Below are 19,265 nucleotides of genomic sequence, written 5' to 3' on the forward strand. Positions count from 1 at the left end.
AAAAAAAAAACACAAAAAAAAGACCAAAAAAAAAAAAAAAAAAAAAAAAAAAAAAAAAAAAACAAAAACGGGGGGGGGGAGAGGAAGATATAACAACTACAATTTTTTTGAAGTTCCTACAATAAGCAAATGGAAAGGACATGCTTGGGTGGGAGGGGGGAGAGGGAGGAGGGAGGGAGGTTTCGGTGATGGGACATAATAATCAACTACATTGTATATTGACAAAATAAGAAAATAAATTTTTTTTAAAAAAGTTATATTTGCCATAACCCACCATGGTAAATTCAGTGAGTTTAGTTATTCAAAGACAGAAGTCAAAATCACCATTCTAATTGAATTATGTTAGCACGGTTAGTCTTCTTATATAGTATAATAATGAGATTTTTGCATTTTATAAAGGTGACAAAATTTTAGTTCAAGTTAGTTATGGAAGACAGGTCTGAGTCCATATGTCATTCTCCTCTTCTATACTCCATGGAAAAGGTCCAGATTCTACATAAATGAACCAAGAGAATCACTGCCAGATGTTATGAATCAAGTTAAATTTCCTCACTTTGTTACAGTGAACTTCGTTAATAGTTCATTTCTGTTAGGCATTAAACTACTGATAACAGCACTATTATAATTAAAGTCAGGCATACCTTTCAGTGAAATTAGTAACCAGTTATTTTGTTATTAAAAAACACTTAGGGTAGGCTTAGGTGGAGCAAAAATACTCTGTATTATTAAAGCAGGAAACAAAAACACTTTTAGAACTATTCAAATCCTTCCAAAAGTTCTGGGAAAAGAGAATTTGTACTCTATTTCCTCTTAACAGTACGTTCAAAACTTTAAAATTTGGTAAGCATTTCCACTTTATTTCATCTTCACAACAGCTTTATAAGGTTGGCAGGTCAGTATGTTTCATAGACAAGTAAACTTTGCATGATAGAAGATATATGACTTGCCCTAACTCACAGGTTTAAGAGGAACTGGAATTAGAAATTGATCTGACTCATAGTCTGGTGTTCTTCCCCTTACGGTGCTAGTACACCTACACTTCCTTTATTATCCTTTAAACTGGAGTATAGTAGGCCTTTTAGTCCTCTACTCTGTTCATGAAACGACCTGTGCCCCTCCTCAAGGGTTCACATTTTATTCTTGGTTTATCTTGGCCAGTCCACCACATGATATAATGTTAGCAACATTCTCAGTGTGGTTTATATAATTTAATCCTTTCACCAAATGTCCTTCTATATTTCAAGCTTACAAACTAATGAAGCGAAAAGATCTTTACCATGAGATATCAAACAATTACTATTCCCCACATTTTATCATTTTGCCAAGTTTCATTCAATGGCAAGATACTAAGCTACTCTGTTTTCTACAATGACAACTTCTGGAAGGAAGAATTAGACATTTCAATTGTGAAAATTTCATCCTTCTCCAATTCAGAGCTTCCCACGGCTCTGTTCTAAACCCTGACCTCCTTGCTTAAGCGGGAACACAGGTGCAACTGATGAATTTTAGGAACTATGGAGTTTATTCATGTGTTAAATCAGATTAACAGCAACCACTCATTTTAGGTTGGAGGTCTGGTATTAAGCACTTTACATCAGTACCAGTATCCTCCAGGAAAAAAGTGCAGTTCAACAAAAGCTATTTGTCCTCGTATTACATTTAAAACCTATACCTCTGCCCCAAGCCTCTGCAAACAAACTCCTGTCGCCTTGCCTCTATCCTCGAACCATTTCATCTCAATTTCAAAGAGAACACTGAAAGTGTAGGTTAAAGCAGCCCTCAAATCAGTCCCAGACCCTTCCCGAAGCGGCCCCGCCTCCCCTGATTCTAGGATGGCGGCGGCTACCAGAAAACAACAAATACCAAGCTGCTGGAACCTACCAATGGGCGCCAGAGCACTCACCCCTCCACAACTGGACCAGAAAGGTCACCAGCAGTCGCCCCCCAAGGCCCCCCAGCATCTGCCTTTCCCCCGTTCTCCAGGCCCTAGCAGCAGCTTTTCAAACGGAAAAGGATACTCTCCATATTCGACATAGTTCCACGACTTTTCTCGGGAAGACGGCCCGGGGCTGCGGCACGGGTTGAACCGCAGGGCGCACAGAGCCCGAAGCTAATCCCGCGCAGCCAGCCCACCCGGCTGGTCAGTTTACAATCCCACTTCCTGTGTCTGCTTCTAGCCTCTGGGGGGCGGAGCCAGGACGACGCCAAAATGGCTGCCGCGAGGAGTGGCAGTTAGAGTGGGCTCCGGTCGCTTGGGGGCGTTCGGGGGCTTGAGGGCAAGAGGTTACGCCCCTCCCCCTCGGGTCCTTCGTGTGCACCTAGTAACCCCGCGCCTAGCGGTTTTCGTCCGTCACCCCGCTAACCTGGTTCTTTTGTCATATTCCGAACTCTTCTTAACCTTCCGCGCCACCGCTTCCCTCAGATTTCACACTGTTCCTCGCCCCTCACCTCTATTCTCAGAGACTGTCTTAACGGATGAAGGAAAAAGGTATAGGGCTTTTAAAGTACTTTTTAAAAACATTATAAGCGTATAAAATAAGGGCCTAAGTATTTAGCGTGGTTGGCAATTTTGGGTTGTGAAGTTCAGTTGAGATTTTATAAAGGATCGTGATCATCAAGATGTTAGGCTGGAGGGGGAAAACAAAAAAGTAAGGCTAGGCTTAAGAGATAAAGTTGCTGCAAAATATATATTTATACTAACTGGGTTATGATTATTACTTTTTGCAGTAGGCGGTGTGAGATACGAAAAATACTACGAAATCTTTCTAAGCTATAATGGGCTAGGAGTTTAATCGAAATACTAGTAGTTGGCGTTTTATACGTGACTTATTAAAATGTCCGAAGGCGATTTATTAATCGCCATCTTTGGATTTATGGAAACGAACGGAATCTTTGGAGTTGGTGTCGCTTCATTTCAGTTCAAAACGCTTGGAAATTCCAGGGAGGAACTCAGATATTGCTTTGGTAAAAAAAAATTAACTAGCATAATTATTCTCTTCGGAATTTAAGAAATTTTGCTTTAAAAAATTTCTCATCTTTAAAATTTCAGTATGTGGGGGAATTAAGTTTATAATTGGATAATCTTTTTATGTTTAGGATTGTTTCTTTTGGAACCACAAATGGTTTTAAAAGCTATTGTTTTACCCTTTTGTGTTCATGATGATTGGTGGGAGGCTTCAGACTGTTACGTAATTTTAAACCCTCGATGCTGGAAAACCTTTTTGAATACAAGGTTCTGGGAAAGTATGATCTGGAAAACAATTCCGTAGGTGAAACTGTATAAAGATTATTTTTATTTTTTGATCTCACTTTGTATTTGAGATGCAAGACTTACTTTATAAAAATATAAAACTTAGCAAATGTCATCATAGTTTCATCAGTTTCCGTACGAGATTAACAATTGTATTTCACGGTTGGAGAACTTTTGCTTTTAGTAGAAAGGTAAAAAATATTTTTAGAAAACATCTTCTCTAGACAATGTTTTTTAGCACGGCTTTTTCAACAAATCCACATATGAGTATACATGAGAACAATTTGCTAAAGCTTAAGCATTTCCAAGTTTTATATAAAGATTAAGGTCTTAGAGTTATATATACGCAACCTGTAAGAATAAGAATCTTTTAAAAGGCACTTTTAGAAGTCTTTTTAAAAATGTTTTTGCGTATTGTGGAATTTCTTAAGAAACAGATCCTTAGGATAGGATCAGTATTTTAGTAAAATTAAGATCTGAAGATATTTGTTGACTTAAGGTATTTGTTGTTGATGTTCATCTTAAGAAAATGAGTACATAGCCAATACTAACCACTTAGAAGATTGATAACTTGTTTTTATTTTTATGAGGTTTGTCCTAATTTCAACTCCAAAAATTGCCCACATATTTTTTCTTGGATATCTGATTTTTAAAAGCTATATTTAGAAAAAAAATTTTAAACTTAGGCACAGTAACAGAACTACTTAAAGTAAATATATATTCAGTTATGACTGCTGTTGTTCAGAGCAAGAAATTGAAACCTGGTAAAAGCATAAAACTTTTTTATTACAGAGAAATTATAAAAAATAAATAATATAAAGTATTAGTTGTTTTATTAGCTATTGAATACCTATAAAATATTTGTGAAATATGTGTATAAAATAAACAAAAGCGATATAGCAAATACACACTTGAGACCTTTCACTTTAAGAAAAAGACATTGCCATTTCCTTTAAATTCCCTGTATACCCCTTTCTAATTACATTCCTTTCCCTCCCTCTTTAGAGGCAGGTGCTGTCTTGAATTTATAACTTCCCTGTTTTTCTTTGCAGTTTTACCGTAGTATTTACATCTCTAAACACTATATTATTTAGTGTTGCATGTTTTTGAACTTTGTGTAAATGAAATCATACTGCTTTTCTTGTTCTGTGACTTGCTTTTGTAACTCATAATGTTCCTCAACTGTGTGATAAGAATCATTCATTTTCACTACTCTAGAGTATTCCAGTGTATGAATATATTGTAATTTATCTGATCTCCTGATGATGGATATTTGTATTGTTTCCAAGTTAATGTAGCCTCTAAGAATATATTAATGTTAATTTAACATATGCTCTGATTAAGCACATAAGATCAATAACTTATTTTAGTCCCTTAAACATGTTAGGATGAAATCTGTATATGCTTATTTTATCATAGTAATGATTGAGGTTAACTTATTAAAAACCAAGCGTTCTCTTTAAAAATATAATTTTACTCCTTCACCCTAGGCACAATTATTCATTCATTGTTTATTACATTTATTAATATTTCTTATTATTTTGGGTTATCTTGGATCTTGGTTTTGTTTCCTCCTTACTATCAGATTTAGCAATATCTCCTACCCTGTCTCACCTAAGTAGGCAACTATTCTCCTGTCACCCTTAGAACAGAGCTATAATGTTAGAGATAAGAGGTGTAGGATCTCCCAAATTGTTCTTTTGGGACCTAGTTAACTCTAAATGTGAAGGTTTAACTAAAGCAACATCAGTCACATAACTGAGCAGCTATTGAATGTGTTAAAATTTGACATGAGCAAAACTAATGTAGTAAATTATAATAATTCCCCAGGAAATTGAGTTATTTTCATGATTAATCGTTCTTAGTTCTCTACACGTTTTGCAATCCAGTGTGTTACAAAGAACAAACTTTCTGGTTTTTTTGTTGTTATTAAAAATATTTATAAAACAATTGCAATTAAGAATCTAGACTACTTAATTTTTAATATTTAATTTTGATTGCTTTGTGTAAACACTTTCATTATCTTTTAGGAAATAATTCTAAGATGATTATAAAATTAAATGGTACATGAAAATGAAACTCCCATTGAAGTGGAAAGAAAGGAGTGCACCAGAAATGAGAATGGTGTGTAGTATTATACAGTATTTCTCAAACGCTGGTGTCCTTGAATCTATAAAAATATGGATGACTGGGCCTCATCTTTATAGATTCCAATAGGGTAAATTTGGAGTGGGACTCAGGAGTCTATATTTTGCCTCTGTTTTTATAATGGAAGTGAATATTCTAATATAGAGTCATATAAATCCTTTATTGCATAAAATAGCTTTATTTGGATGGAATTTAATAGTCTACAAAATGCGTCATATACACCATTTCAGTTGATACTTATTCTTCTGAGGTAACCTGGGCAGGCATTATCATCCTCTTTTTACCAATTAAAACAACAAAACGCAAAAACAGAAAGGTCAGAGAGATTATTTGATTTGCCTAAGCAAGTTTTGAGCAAACGGAGTCTGTATTCAATCCAGGTCTCTTTGATTCCCAATTTTCGAATGTATATAGCAGATTGGCAAGGAGGAATCACAAATATCACTAATAAGACCACTTACATTGCTTGCCTTATATAGCTCAGGTGCCCATTCAGTATAAGAGTAAAAGGAATAATCGTTCCAGCTGGCTGGCTGGCAGTGTTTCTGGTTTCTATATGAAGAAATGGATTCAGTTTCCTAGAAATTCTAGAACAGTGTATACTGAGAATCTTTTCTGCTCGTGATAGGAACGCTTTATTTTCCTTCATAGGCTGGCAAAGAACACCTTGCTGGTTTCATTGTTCTGCTGTTTTGGATTTTATTTGCAAATTAGCCTAACCAAGAACTCTTCAAAATGGCAGGTGGAAGAGATTACCTACAGAAGAGGTTAAGCTCTATTAGTTGAAGCAAATAAAGTATGGAGTTGGGGAAGTTTAAAGACAAGAGGAATGGGTTCGAGTGGCTGCCATAGGTGACCTGAAATTTTTTCTAATTTATAATTAGGAAGTGAGAGATGAACACAAGGAGAAAAGACGAGAAGCTGAATGTAGGATTCTAGTGAACAGAAAAAAAAAGTGGAAAAAATAATCTTGGATAATTAGGAAAAATGCATCCACATATTTACCATTTCTATACATGATAACATTTCATCCTTATTTTAATAATAATTGGTGATATTTGGTGATTATAATGTATAGTTATTAGAATGAACATTTCTCTAGAAATCTTTGATTTTAACAGAGCACTCATGACTTTAAAATTACACTTCATCAGGAAACATTTTCAAAACTTGAATAATCGAAATGAAATTATATTTTGATGTCATTAGCTAAGTTGATTGATTCTTAAAGGGTGATATGGTGAGAAAGAGTAGAGCATTTGCTCTCATTAGAGATACTTTTCCATTTTGGGTGATTCCAAATTAGAGAGTTGTATGATTCTGAAATTCTTTAACATAGTCTTAAGTTCTCAGAGAAACTCATTTTTAATTTTCCTTGTCTCTCTTATTTTACCATTCAGGAGCTGTTTGAAGAAAAACTTTAAGGGAAGAAAAATCAAAAATAAGAGGCTTTTATCAGAAGGGCAGGCGAATGCAAGGTAAAAAAAAAAAAAAATAGCTCTCTCAAAGGACTATTATTTTGTACTCCAGTATTCCATTTTATTGGCTATAGAACCTACACATTTAATTCCAGATACTGCTTTCACTTAGTATTACTCTCTTACAACTGTTCATCCAAGATTAGTTCTGGAGTCTCAAATCAAAATTCTTTCAAAGTCATCCCAGTGACTCTTCTTACTTTATCTGGTAATTTATTAGAACAAAGCCTAGCATGCTTTGTAAATTTCTCAAGTCCTCTATATTTTAGTACACACGTTCTATGATTTTTGAATATTATTTTTTCCAAAATCAGAGATAGTGTGATCTACAATTCTTACCTCTAGATCAGGGTTTTTCAACCAGCACCATAGACATTTGGGGCTGGACAGATCCTTGTTTTGAGGGGCTGTCCTGTACAGTGTAGGATGTTTAGCAGCATCATTGGCCTCTATCCTCTAGATACCAGTAGCATCCCTCTCTGCAAGCTGCGACAACAAAAAATGTCTCAAGACATTGCTAAATATCTTCTCAAGGACAATGTTGCCCCTAATAAAGAACCACTTATCTAGCTCTAGAATCATCTAACACTGCCTTTATATTAAACCAACAGGCAAACAATAGTAATAGCAACTGAAATGTCTTTCAGCCTGCTTCTTTTTAGGAATAACCAGAGCAAGAGTAAAGAAACAGTATCTCAATAACTCAATAAAACCCCTAGCTTTTGAACCACTTTACTATAAAGTTGGTGAAATTAGAATCCGGGAAAGGGATTTTGAAGTCATTGTTGGGGTTAGCAAGAAATTGGTAAAGGGTCACAAAGAATGATTACATTTTGCAGTGATGAATATACTAATTATCCTGATTTGATCATCACATTTTGTACATAGGTATTGATATTCAGCTCTGTAACCTACAAATATATATATATATATATATATATATAATCAACTATGTTTCAATAAAAAATAAAATAAATCTTTAGAGGGAAAAAAAGTCATCATAAAATTTTTCACTTTGGAGACTAGAAAGAAGACAGTGTTTAGAGACATTTCTTAGTGTGTGGGCACACTTGCAAGAATTCTCTTAAGGTATACAATGGAAGTAGAATTACTGGGACATAGGGTAGAAATAGCTATTTCTAGGTAAATAAAAGAGTTACTATTTTTTGTGTTAAAAGGTTTTATATACTGAAAACGAAGATGCAGGAAGGAGTTAAATTTGAATGCATTTTATGGAAGAGCTGGTTTTTATTTGAGATTGGTGCCTTAGAAGTCAGAAATGCCTGCTTATTTTAAGAACAGTTCAATGAAATATTGATTGCCTACTGTGTGCTCTGCAGTGCACAATTGACATATCAGAAACAGAATACTGAGCTGACTGGACTATGGTTCTGATCCAGAATGGCTTCTATATTGGTCTTGTTCAGTCAGAAGGAAATACTAACTAAAGAACAAGATCAATGTATCAGGCAAAAGTCTACAAAGTATAAGTATGCCAGGTTAATTGCCTGTTAGATTTGCATAGTTATGGTCTAGAAGGCTTGCCATATGCTTTCATCCTATCTGAACCTCACAGTTTTAAAGACCATTGTTAGTCAGTTGTAGCTGAGCTATACTGGAAGTTGACATTTCCATGTATAAAATTCTTTTCTAAAATGGGTATTGGATAAGGCATGTAAAGATATAGAGGGAAAATATATGTCATTTAATCCACCATGAAACTAGAATAAGAGAGACATTCAATTAAAAGGCAAATTCAAAATAAGAATATATATATAAAAGGCATAACTCTGAGAAGCCAATTCCCATGGGCACCCTTGGCCTAGATGACAGCAACTTACTCAAGTGGTATTTCTCAGACTTTTCATAAAACATTCCATTTAGATAATCACTTTGACCACAACACACCTCACATTCCATATTTGGCCAGAAAAAAACCTTAAAATTCTGTTTTACAAACAATTGTGTATTTCAATTACCTGAAAACAAAATAATGAGTTTCTGTGGTTACTGAATTCAGCTGACCCATTTCTAGGTCAAGTCCTAAGTCAAAGCTTAATCGGAACTAAGCAATGGTCCAGATTAAACAAATTAGTAACCTATTTCCTCTATTTTTCTTTTCAACTTTAGTTCTGTGTGAAAAAAATTATTCAGTGCCTCACATCTAACTGGAAGGTAAGATACAAAGTTTATAGAGACAGAAATTTATAAATTGGAGGGGAAAAGAAAAAGGAGTTATTTAACTTGTTGAAGACCATATATCAAATTGGTGTGACCTAAGTCTTTTGTTTTTTTTTAATTTTAGCCTTTAGATAACCCATCATTTAAGATGTATTTATGAACAAGGTAGAAAAGATCTTCTTGGAAATTACCTTTGACAATTACATTAATAAATAAAATGGTTTTTAATAAACAGTTGTTCAATTTTGGAAAGAGGGGGAAAAAAGATTATGGACATGTATTTGATGGGGATATTCTTCATGATATTATTTCTGTTTCCTGTTTTTCTTTTGTTTAAAGCAGTAGTATTTCTCTATTACTGTTATCTTCTCCTTTCTCATTAGTCTGTTTAATTTTTTCTTTTTTTCACTAATTTCCATATTCATCATCAGTTATAACTCTTTAGATACTTTTAAAATCAACTTGACCAAGGAAACTTGAAACCAACCTATTTTCTATACTTCAGACCCAGAATAGGGTCTACTAGAATTTGTCGAATGCAGTGTAATTAAGTTGAATATTTAGTTAATAGTATTACATCATGCAAAGAGGGGCCACACCAGGTGCATGAGTGCATTAATGCTCAGATATCACGTGTTTCTTATATTTGCTAGAAGCCTATTAACTTCTGACAAGATACCATTTAGAAATTTGGCAGCAAACATTCAGTGGTACAATCACTGTGGCATCCTCTAGTAAACAACTTTGCCTACCACATAAATTGTTATTACCTTTTTATATGTGTGCCTTATTTCTTCAGTTAGTTTATAACCTTCTTTAGAACCAGGTAATTTTATTCCTTATATGACTTTTGACCCCTGGAACCAACATAATTCCTTGCAAACAGTTGAAACTTAGTATGTTTTTAATGTTGACGAGGTTTTATTATTACTTTTTAAATTAGAGCTATTTCTTTCATTTAGAGAACTGTCTTCATGTACAGTTACATTTCTGTAATTGGAGAAATATGCAAATGTTTGAGGAGTAATGGATTTAAAACAGATAAATGTATTAGAAAAGAGAAACTTAGTTATTTTCAACAGCCAAAAATGCCTGTTAAAATCATCTTTTTTCTTAAGTGTATATATCTAAAGTTGAGAACTACCTGTTTAGTAAAATAGCAGAGTCATTATATTTAAACTATTAGATACTTTTGATACTAGTCAAGAACTGAGCATGAATTAGCTTCCAACAAAATTAGCAGTGTAAAATACTCCTTTGTAAGCCTTAGGTGTCTTTGGGCTAATAATGATAAAATATAATTGGTTTTGGTGCTAGCAAATTTTTTCCTGATTTTATGACTTTGCTATCTTTATGAATGGTATTATTACAAGTTACTTGACTGTTGATCTTGCAATTTTACAGTACATCTTATAGTGCCCTTGTTGTTAGAATACTTTTTAAGAGAAATATATTCCCCTCCCAAGGCAAAAAAAAGGATTTCCGTTGTTAAAAAAGATCTCAGTATACTAAGGAAGTCCCATTTCATTATTATTTTTAATTGTGTGTGAAACATTTTAGTGATAGAAATCTAGAAAGCATTTTAGAAATACCCTCTCTAAGATGGAATACAAAAAGAACTACCTTGTTGCTTGTAATCATAGGAAAAATTGAAATTATACACTTTATACAGAGTATGCATTCAGATTTTATTACAACCAATAGTTTACCTTTCTGCACGAAGCAGACCTGTCGTTTTAATTTCTTTATGGGAAATTTTCTTTGGATGAAGTTTCTCCATTTAATGTCTTCGTACTAATGTCATAATAGGGGATACCTTTGTTGAACCTAGTTATTCAATTAGTGTACATTTTTGGATACCTTCTATTTTTCCACAATTCTGTATGAAAAAGAAATGTAAGACATTAATCCTGTCTTCAAGGAAGTTACAACTTGGTCATAAGAATCAAATAGGCATGGTTTAGACAAATAGAGAACATTAAGTGTTAGATAGGTTGAACAACCAGATCGAATATATAGAGGTAAAGATTAATATTTATTTCCACTCTAGGAGTATGCCTGTGTTAGTTGAGTCAAGAACTCTAATTTAAATCCTAACTGGGAGACTTTGAAACTTTGGTTTTTATATAATTAAATTATGTATTTCTTATTTCATGGCATGTATTCAGCGGCAAACACACCACTAATCAAATTAGCATATTGAGGGTAATATCTTAGTAATATAACCCTAGTTGACACTCTCTTAAGTGTTAGAGTCATGGTAAAGAGGGTGATTGGTCAGAGCTGTGTGATATTAAAAGTTTTACAGAACCAGATGAGTGAGACTGAGAAATCAGTTGTCCTTTGTTTGTGAGTTGAAATTTATGGAATCATTACACTGTTTTAACGCATAAGCAAACACAAATCATTAGAGCTTTTGCTGTACTACCATCATCATTTTTCCCTTCACGCTTAGTATAATACAAAAGCAATGACGCCACAATAAGATTTCATTATTACTAATTCAATGGCAGACAAATAACGAGACAATTTGCAAGGTGTGAATAAAATTTAGTTTTTTGGTATTGGAAGGCATGCTGTTTTTAATTGGTTCCTTTGAATAAATTTTAAATTGCTACCATCTTATTGGATGAGAGGTCTGCTACCACACATTTCTAACAGAAGAGTAAAGTAGAACCCAATTTAGGCGTTTGAACCCAAAGAATTGCCATTTTGTTTCAGGTTTGATTTGGAGAATATTTTGATAGTTTGGATCATTCACTTTAGAAATTGATAGTGTTGGTTCCTGTTCAAACTGGTTAACTGTTTGTGATTTAAAGCAGAATTTTAGCATAAACAAAATTAATTTTAGATTTGGTCTAAACTAAGAAATAGTTTTCAGTAAATTATGATAAGTTTTTTCTTAAAGTTCTTGGTCTGAAAAAGTTGCTAGTAAGGTTACAGATTATTGTTGGTTTCACATGATATGGGAAAAGAATGAGGGGTATTTGATAGACTTTGTTCAGAGAGGTTACAGAACAGTAACTCAGCTCCTTTTAGTTGTTTGTAATAAAGGCTTGTATATTAGAAGAGCCATGGAAACTCTTTACTGATAACTGTACCTATTGAAACAAAATTGAAAAGTATAATATAGTTTCAAGTCAAGCAAATTAATTTTGTGCACTATTCTCAGTATAGTTGACCTTATGTCTTTGTAGAACTGAATTGTAAAAAATTAAAGATGCTGAGGCTGTTAAAGATCTAGTCCAACACTTTCATTTTGCAGAGGAGACTGAGGTTCATAGTGGTGATGTTACTTGCCAAGTCCCATACACGGTATTAGAATCAATATTAGAATCTAGATCGCCTCCCTTCCAATCTAGTCTTTTTTTTACTATGATATATTGCCTACGTGGTTTGAAGGTCATTGTTTAAAAAATGCTAACCCAAGTAAATCTCATCACCATCCTTTCATACACCAGAAATTTTCAGTGTTCATGATTCTTATATAATCCTGTTTTAATATTCCTTAAAGGGGCTAATGTACATTATGGCCAGCAACTTTTCAGCATGAAATAGTTTACCAGGAGCTAAAAGCTTCAAAAGCTAGAGGAAATGGAGCACAGTTAAGTTTTGATATAGAAAAGAAAAAGGAAAGGCCAGGAATGTGCAGTGGTGCCCAGAAAGAGCAGACTTGGGAGGAAAATTACACCTTGCTATCTCCCTAAGAGTAGTAGTAGGACAATGAAACAGAAGAGGGTAGTGTGCAGAAACGGGTAGTATGCTTCAGTAGCACTGAAGGCAAAGTTCATTTCCTTCATAAATGTGAGAGAAGGTAAATGTTTTAAGAGAAAACAAAGCAAAAGCCATTTGGATAACCAAAGTTTTTGATTACAAGCACTGTCTGAAAAATAATACCTGTTGTTTTTGAAGAGTCCTGTGGCAGCAGGTTTTGGAGAAAGAAAGGGGATGCTATATGTAAAAATACATAACAGCATACCAATCACTTTTTTTCAAGCAGTAGAAGTAAATGAGATTCAACTATATAGGATTTAATAGAAGAAACTAACCAAACAGAAGATGGGGCAAGTTGTGAATTATGGAGTGAACATATATTTGGAGTAGCTGCTTGCTGTTAAAAGCCTATAGTTGTATTTTGTACTTCTATATTTATTTTTTTAGTTGTATGTTTTAAAGGAATGAACCATTGAGTACTTTGTGACCTTTGTTGTGATGTCCCTTCCCCACTCCCAATGATGTTGTAAGTTACATAAAACTTCCTCTATCTTATTTATTATAAAAATATTAAAAGTTACATATATAAAAAATACAAAAACGGGAAAAATTAATGTCTGTTTGAGTGCACCTTTTGCTCCTAAAAGTGAAGGACACAACTAATTGCATAAGCAAATTCTTAGAGAAATGAAAGAAAATGTAGTCCACAAAAGAGTTTTGTAGAAAGGACTGAGGCTCCTGAATTTCAGTTCTCCCTAGCAGAATGGGTCTCAGATGTGCCACTTTTATTTCCTTCCTTTTTTTTTCTTTTTTTTTTAGAGAACATGTGCTCTATCTAAGTTTAAGCAATCCATTCCCTAGCTTGAATAAATTACCTTATATTTTAGCCGTGTGGGTCTTTATATATAGTTTTTATAGAATAATAATAATTGGAAAATAAATGTGATCTTTTAACTGAATGTTATGATCTGTATGATGTGATCTATAACAGAATAGTATAAATTAACATAATGAGTGACTGTGAAAAAGGGGAAAAATTTTAGAGGCAAATATATATGTTCAAAGTAGTTTGGTTCTCCTGATTCTTTCCCTTGACTCTGATGTAAATGCAGTGAGTATGTATTGTCAGAGCATGCTGTATAGAATCAAAGATCTGTTACATTTTACAAAATCAAGTTATCTACCTTTAATTATAGTGCTGATTTGTGAAATAATTGAACAATGAAAAAGCAGTATTATCTGGTATCTTTTTTTAACTGATGAAAGTATTAAGTAGCTGTATGTCTGGCGTGTGCCCTCTATTGAAGACCTCAGATGACAGTTGCATTTCATATGTGGACTAATTAACTGGGTTTAGGTTCTAAGCAAAGACTTTTCTACAAACCTACTATTATCTTGAGATTCCAGGTTTAGTTGTAGTATATGACCTACATACATATCCTTAGTGAAATAGGGTAATGACTTCCAAGTACAGTAGTAGATCCTTGTTTTTCACAGATGCCATATTTGCAAATTTTTCACTTACTTGCTAAAACCTGTTTGTAACTCCAAAATCAATACTTGCAGTGTTTTTGTATTATTTTGCCCACGTGTGGATAGCAGTGAAAAATTTTACTTGTCCAATGTGCAGGTTCCCAGCTGAGGTTGAATAACATGATCCTCTGCCTTCTTGTTTCAGCTCTCATACTGTAGAGGCCAATATATATATGTTCAAAATAGCTAGGTTCCTTTCACAGCCTATTTAGTGTCATGTTTTTCACATTTTTCTGGTGTTTTTGGTTGTTCGTTTTGGGGGTTTTTTTGTTTGTTTTTTTTTCTTTTTCTTTTTTGGTGACTTTGCTGCTTAAAATGGCCTGTAGGTGTAGTGCTGAAGTGCTGTCTAGTGTTTCTAAGCACTAGAAGACTGTGATGTGTCTTATGGAGAAAATATGTATGTTAGATAAGCTTCATTCAGGCATGGGTGATAGTGCTGTTGGCTGTGAGTTCAATGTTAATGAATCAACAACATATGTATTAACTAAGATATCTTTAAACAGAAACACACATGGTTATGTATTAATTGGTTAATGAAAATGTTGTGACCAAAGTCTTGAAAGGTCCAAACTCTATATTTCCCCTAGGAACAATGGTTCAGTATTTGCCAATTTAGTTTTTATGGTGACTTTATCAAACATAATTACTGTAAATAATGAAAATCAAGAATGCATACAAAAAGTATGTTACACTACTGTGTTTGTAGTGCATCCTTAGTTTGATAGAAAATAAGTCTTCTATATATTTCTTACCATTTCTTTCTGGCCAATTAATACTGCATAGATGCTCTAAATCTTTAGTACATCTGCGGAGTTATCTCTCTTCATTTTATATTTTGTCTTTTCAGGTTGAGTTTTGTTTTTTGTTTTTTTTGATGATCATTTCATTCAGTATGTCTTTGTTGGTTAATTAAATCTAAATTATCCAAAAGACCTCAGTTTATAATGTTATAAGTAACTTGAATTGTGTGAGATGTTTTTAATATTTCAGTGCCATTTAATATAGATATAACCCTTGGGCATGTGTCTAAAGCAGTGATAAAATTCACTCATCCCTACTTTTAAACTAAACATTTTAGCATTTATCAACTTCCTCCCTAGTAGCTAGCTACCAGCGTTTTAGAGTTTTGCCCGTAGCTTTCTTATTTCCCTCACTCTAGCTCTATTGTGCCCATTTTTTCCACCTAATTAGTTCCCTGCCAACTGACCCTGTCTTCCCTACAATCTGTACCCTGAAACACTTAGCATAGTAATATAGCTCTTTTTGGTCCTAAAGCTTGTTTGCTCCAGCTCTGATGGTATTCCCTTCCATTCAGTAAGGAAGTTCCCACAGCATCTGTTATAGATTATGAAATAAAACATGGAATCAGCCAAATGCCTTAGACAATTACAAATACAAAATGCTAAATACAATTTTTGTATTATTTTATTTTCTGTCACTTATAGCAAAATACCTGAAACTGGGTAATTTATAAGAAAATGGAATTTATTTCTTACAGTTTTGGAAGCTGAGAAGTCCAGGGTTCAAGGTGTGCATCTGGCAAAGGCCTTCTTCTTGGTGGGGACTCTCTACAGAGTCCCGTGGCTGTGCAGGGTGTCACATGGCAAGGACTGAGCGAGAGCATATTCGTGTGCTCCCTTTACAAAGCCCCTAGTGCCACTCCCGTGATAACCCATTTATCCATTAACCCATTAATTCATAAATGGATTAATTCATTCATGAGGGTGTAGCCCTCACAATCCAATCACCTCTTAAAGGCCCCACCTTTCAAATATCATATTGGTGATTAAGCTCCAACATGAGCTTGGGGGGACATTCAAGCCATAGAAATCATTGTATGTTATTAATCAGTGTCAGTACCCTCTTACATTAGATATTTTTATTGTCAGAAAAAAAGTGTTTCTAGGTACAGGTAAGTGTAAAGGGATAAACAAGCCTGAATAAAAAATTTCAAATGTGTTTTAAGATAAATTAACACATGGAAAAACTTCATATATTGCTATACCAACCAATGTAGTCATGCAGTCAGATTTTTATTTTGCTTAAGCTGTTATTAATTTAAGAAAAGCCATGTAATTATAATCAGGAATTTTGGAGGTCTTAAAAAGTACTAAACCATTAACAATATGGAAGAAAAGATGAGTCATTAAGATTCTCATTTAACATTTATTTTAACCGGCTATCACACTGCTTTTCTGTGTTCTTGAAAGGCTGAGAAAAGGTTCTTTGTTAATTAAATTTCTTAAAATACCATGACGTTTTGATACTTATTGACTTATAATGTACCAATTACTGCATTTCCTAACTTATAGCATTAACTCAGAATACCCTGAATATAAAATCAAAGTTTTCTATAATATTAACATCCTTAACACAAGATGGGGCATGGTAGACATTTTATGAGTGTATCCACGTTAGAGCAGAATTTGGCCAATGTTAAAATTTTATCCTTAGTGCTGTGAATTTTGCAAAGTTAACATTTTGTTCTTAACTCTTCCTTTAGTTTTGTTTTCTTCCTACAAAACTTTTCAGTGGTCTTAATTTAATGTTTATTTGATGAACTGTTTATTTCATTGTTCATTGACTGGAATATGCCACAAAGTTGGTCACATTCTTTATGAGATACTTTTCTTAGATCCTGTGATAATATACTTTCCTTGCTTTAATCCTGCCTCTTTGCAGACGTCTCATCAGTCTACTGTGCTGGCTCCTCCTTGTTTATATGCCTTGTAAAGTTGGAGTTCATAAAGCGTTTATCCTGGTTCCTTTTCTTTCTCTACATTTTCCTTCTAGATTGGTTCTTCCACTTCTATAACTTTCTTTTGACAAATATAAATTGTATATATTTAAGGTATACAACGTCATGTTTTGATATATGTATGCATTGTGAAATAATTAGCCACACTTAAGCTAATCAACATATTCATCACCTCACATATTTACCTTTGTGTGTGTGTGTGTGTGTGTGTGTGTGTGTGTGTGTGTGTGGTGAGAACACTTGAGATTTACTTTCTTAGCAAATTTCAAGTAAATGATACAATAGTCACCATGCTATATATTAGGTCTCTAGAGTTTATTCATCTTATAGCTGAAAGTTTGTACCATTTGACCATCCCCATTATTTTTAATGACATCTTTATACAGATTACTTCTAAATTTAGATCTGCAGGGTAAACCTCTCTTCTGAACCCTAGTCTCAAAAACCCTACTGCCTATTTTATAAGCTGATGTCTCTGAGGCATCTCAAATTTAACATGTCTGTAAATGAATTAATGATCTACCTATTTCAACACACACACATAGGACACACACAACACACACTTATCTTTTCTCTCTTTACTCCAGTTCTGTAAATGACACCATTTGCCCACATTGCTCAAGCCAGAAGGCAGGGATTAATTCTTTACTCCTACCTCTTTCTTATATTCCACTTTTAGTCCATTGTTAAGTCCCATGGACTCTAGCTCAAAAACATTTCTGGATCTGTTAATTTATTTCCACATAAAATGAAATGGTACTGAAAACTATCCATTAGCTTTTTCGATATGTACTCTGTATGTGAACTTAAGAAGAGTTTTAGTGCAGTTAGGGTCAGGGAGATAGAAGCCAGATTGTGTAGGGCTAAGAGTGAGTGAATGAGGTCTTTGCAGAGAAGGATGAGACATAACAGCTGCATTCATTCATTCATTCACTCATCATTTATTCAACAAATATTTTCCTTCTATTTTTATCCCCTTCAAAGCCATCTACTGTACAGCAACCGGAAAGTTCTATCTAAAACTGAAGTCTGACGATGCTGTACCTCAACTTAAGTCCCTTAAATGGTTCCTCATAATTTGTAACATAGGATTCAAGCTCCTTAACATAGTTACATAAGGCCCTTTATAATTTGGCCTCTTCCTGTCTCTTTTGGCTGTATTTATACAGTACTTTATGGCACCAATCCAGAACTTTGTCTCCAAGTCCATAAAATGCTATTTATCATCTCTGTGATTTTGCTTTGGGCTTTCACTCAGCCTGGGATTCCATCTTTTCTCAAACCCTAAGTAGTTCCAATTATTCATCAATGACTTGTCAATTATAGGAACTCTTTCTCTGCTACCTCACTACCTCTTTTTGTGACTATACCATTCTTTGTACTTACAGATCAATTTATACTTTTTGGTTAGTGTTTCCCATTATACCGAACTTTTTGAAGGCAGTAACTATCCATCTTTTATTATCTGGGCCTTTCATAATGCCTGGAACCTAGTAGGTACTTCAAAAATATTCATTATATTCAGTTGATTTAAATTTTTTGTATAGCTTTGCCCACGCTATACACCTTTGAGCAGTGATTCCCTATCTTTCCACCAAGGGATCAAGAGCTGTGAGTCATTGCAAGAGATTGACATTTTTTATTTGCAACAAGAATAGACTGTAGTTTAAATAAAATGCCTTATATAAATATATATTTTAAAAACACAATTAGTTAGAAGTGCTGTTGAATTAATCAAAGTTGTTGTTTCAGTTAGTGACACTGAACATGACAACAGCTGTCACATGGGACTCTGAATCTTTTTGGTGTTAGAAAGAGGTTCTCATACTCAAAAAGCTTGGGGACCATCCTGTACTGTACTGTAAGTCATGGAAATCAGGAACTTATTCCTTCTATTAATCTTTTAATCCTGGCACTAGTGAATGGTAAGATTTAAATATTATGTTTAATGCTATTACAATCAGTGTTTCTTGAGCTCTTCTTTTTTGTCAGACCTTTTACTAGATGCTAGTAAGAGAACAGAGACATACAAAAGATATATCGACTTGCCCTTGTCTATAAAAATAGTGGTAATTTTTTTTTTTTTTCCTTTTTGTCTTTTTTTCGTGTCCGGCAACGGATCGCAACCCTCAGTGTCGTGCCCGTACCGGACCGGACCGGCAACGGGATCGCAACCCTCGGTGTTGCGCCCACACCTCGCTCA

The 19,265-nt window shown here is 34.1% G+C and overlaps 1 protein-coding gene across 2 annotated transcripts in view; it reads right to left on the reverse strand.

Annotated features, from left to right (window-relative positions):
* The window catches only part of LOC103596296 (charged multivesicular body protein 1b-2-like), a 48,494-nt gene extending 46,427 nt beyond the window's left edge, over positions 1–2,067 (reverse strand). For both annotated transcript variants that reach the window (XM_008579898.1, XM_008579897.1), the window contains exon 1: positions 2,019–2,067. In XM_008579898.1, the coding sequence (XP_008578120.1) occupies positions 2,019–2,034 (16 nt within the window). In that variant the 5' untranslated portion in view covers positions 2,035–2,067. The remainder of the gene's footprint in view (positions 1–2,018) is intronic.
* Positions 2,068–19,265: the final 17,198 nt, after the last annotated feature.

This window comes from Galeopterus variegatus, unplaced genomic scaffold, assembly GCF_000696425.1.
Source record: "Galeopterus variegatus unplaced genomic scaffold, G_variegatus-3.0.2 Scaffold1976, whole genome shotgun sequence".
NCBI lineage: Eukaryota > Metazoa > Chordata > Mammalia > Dermoptera > Cynocephalidae > Galeopterus > Galeopterus variegatus.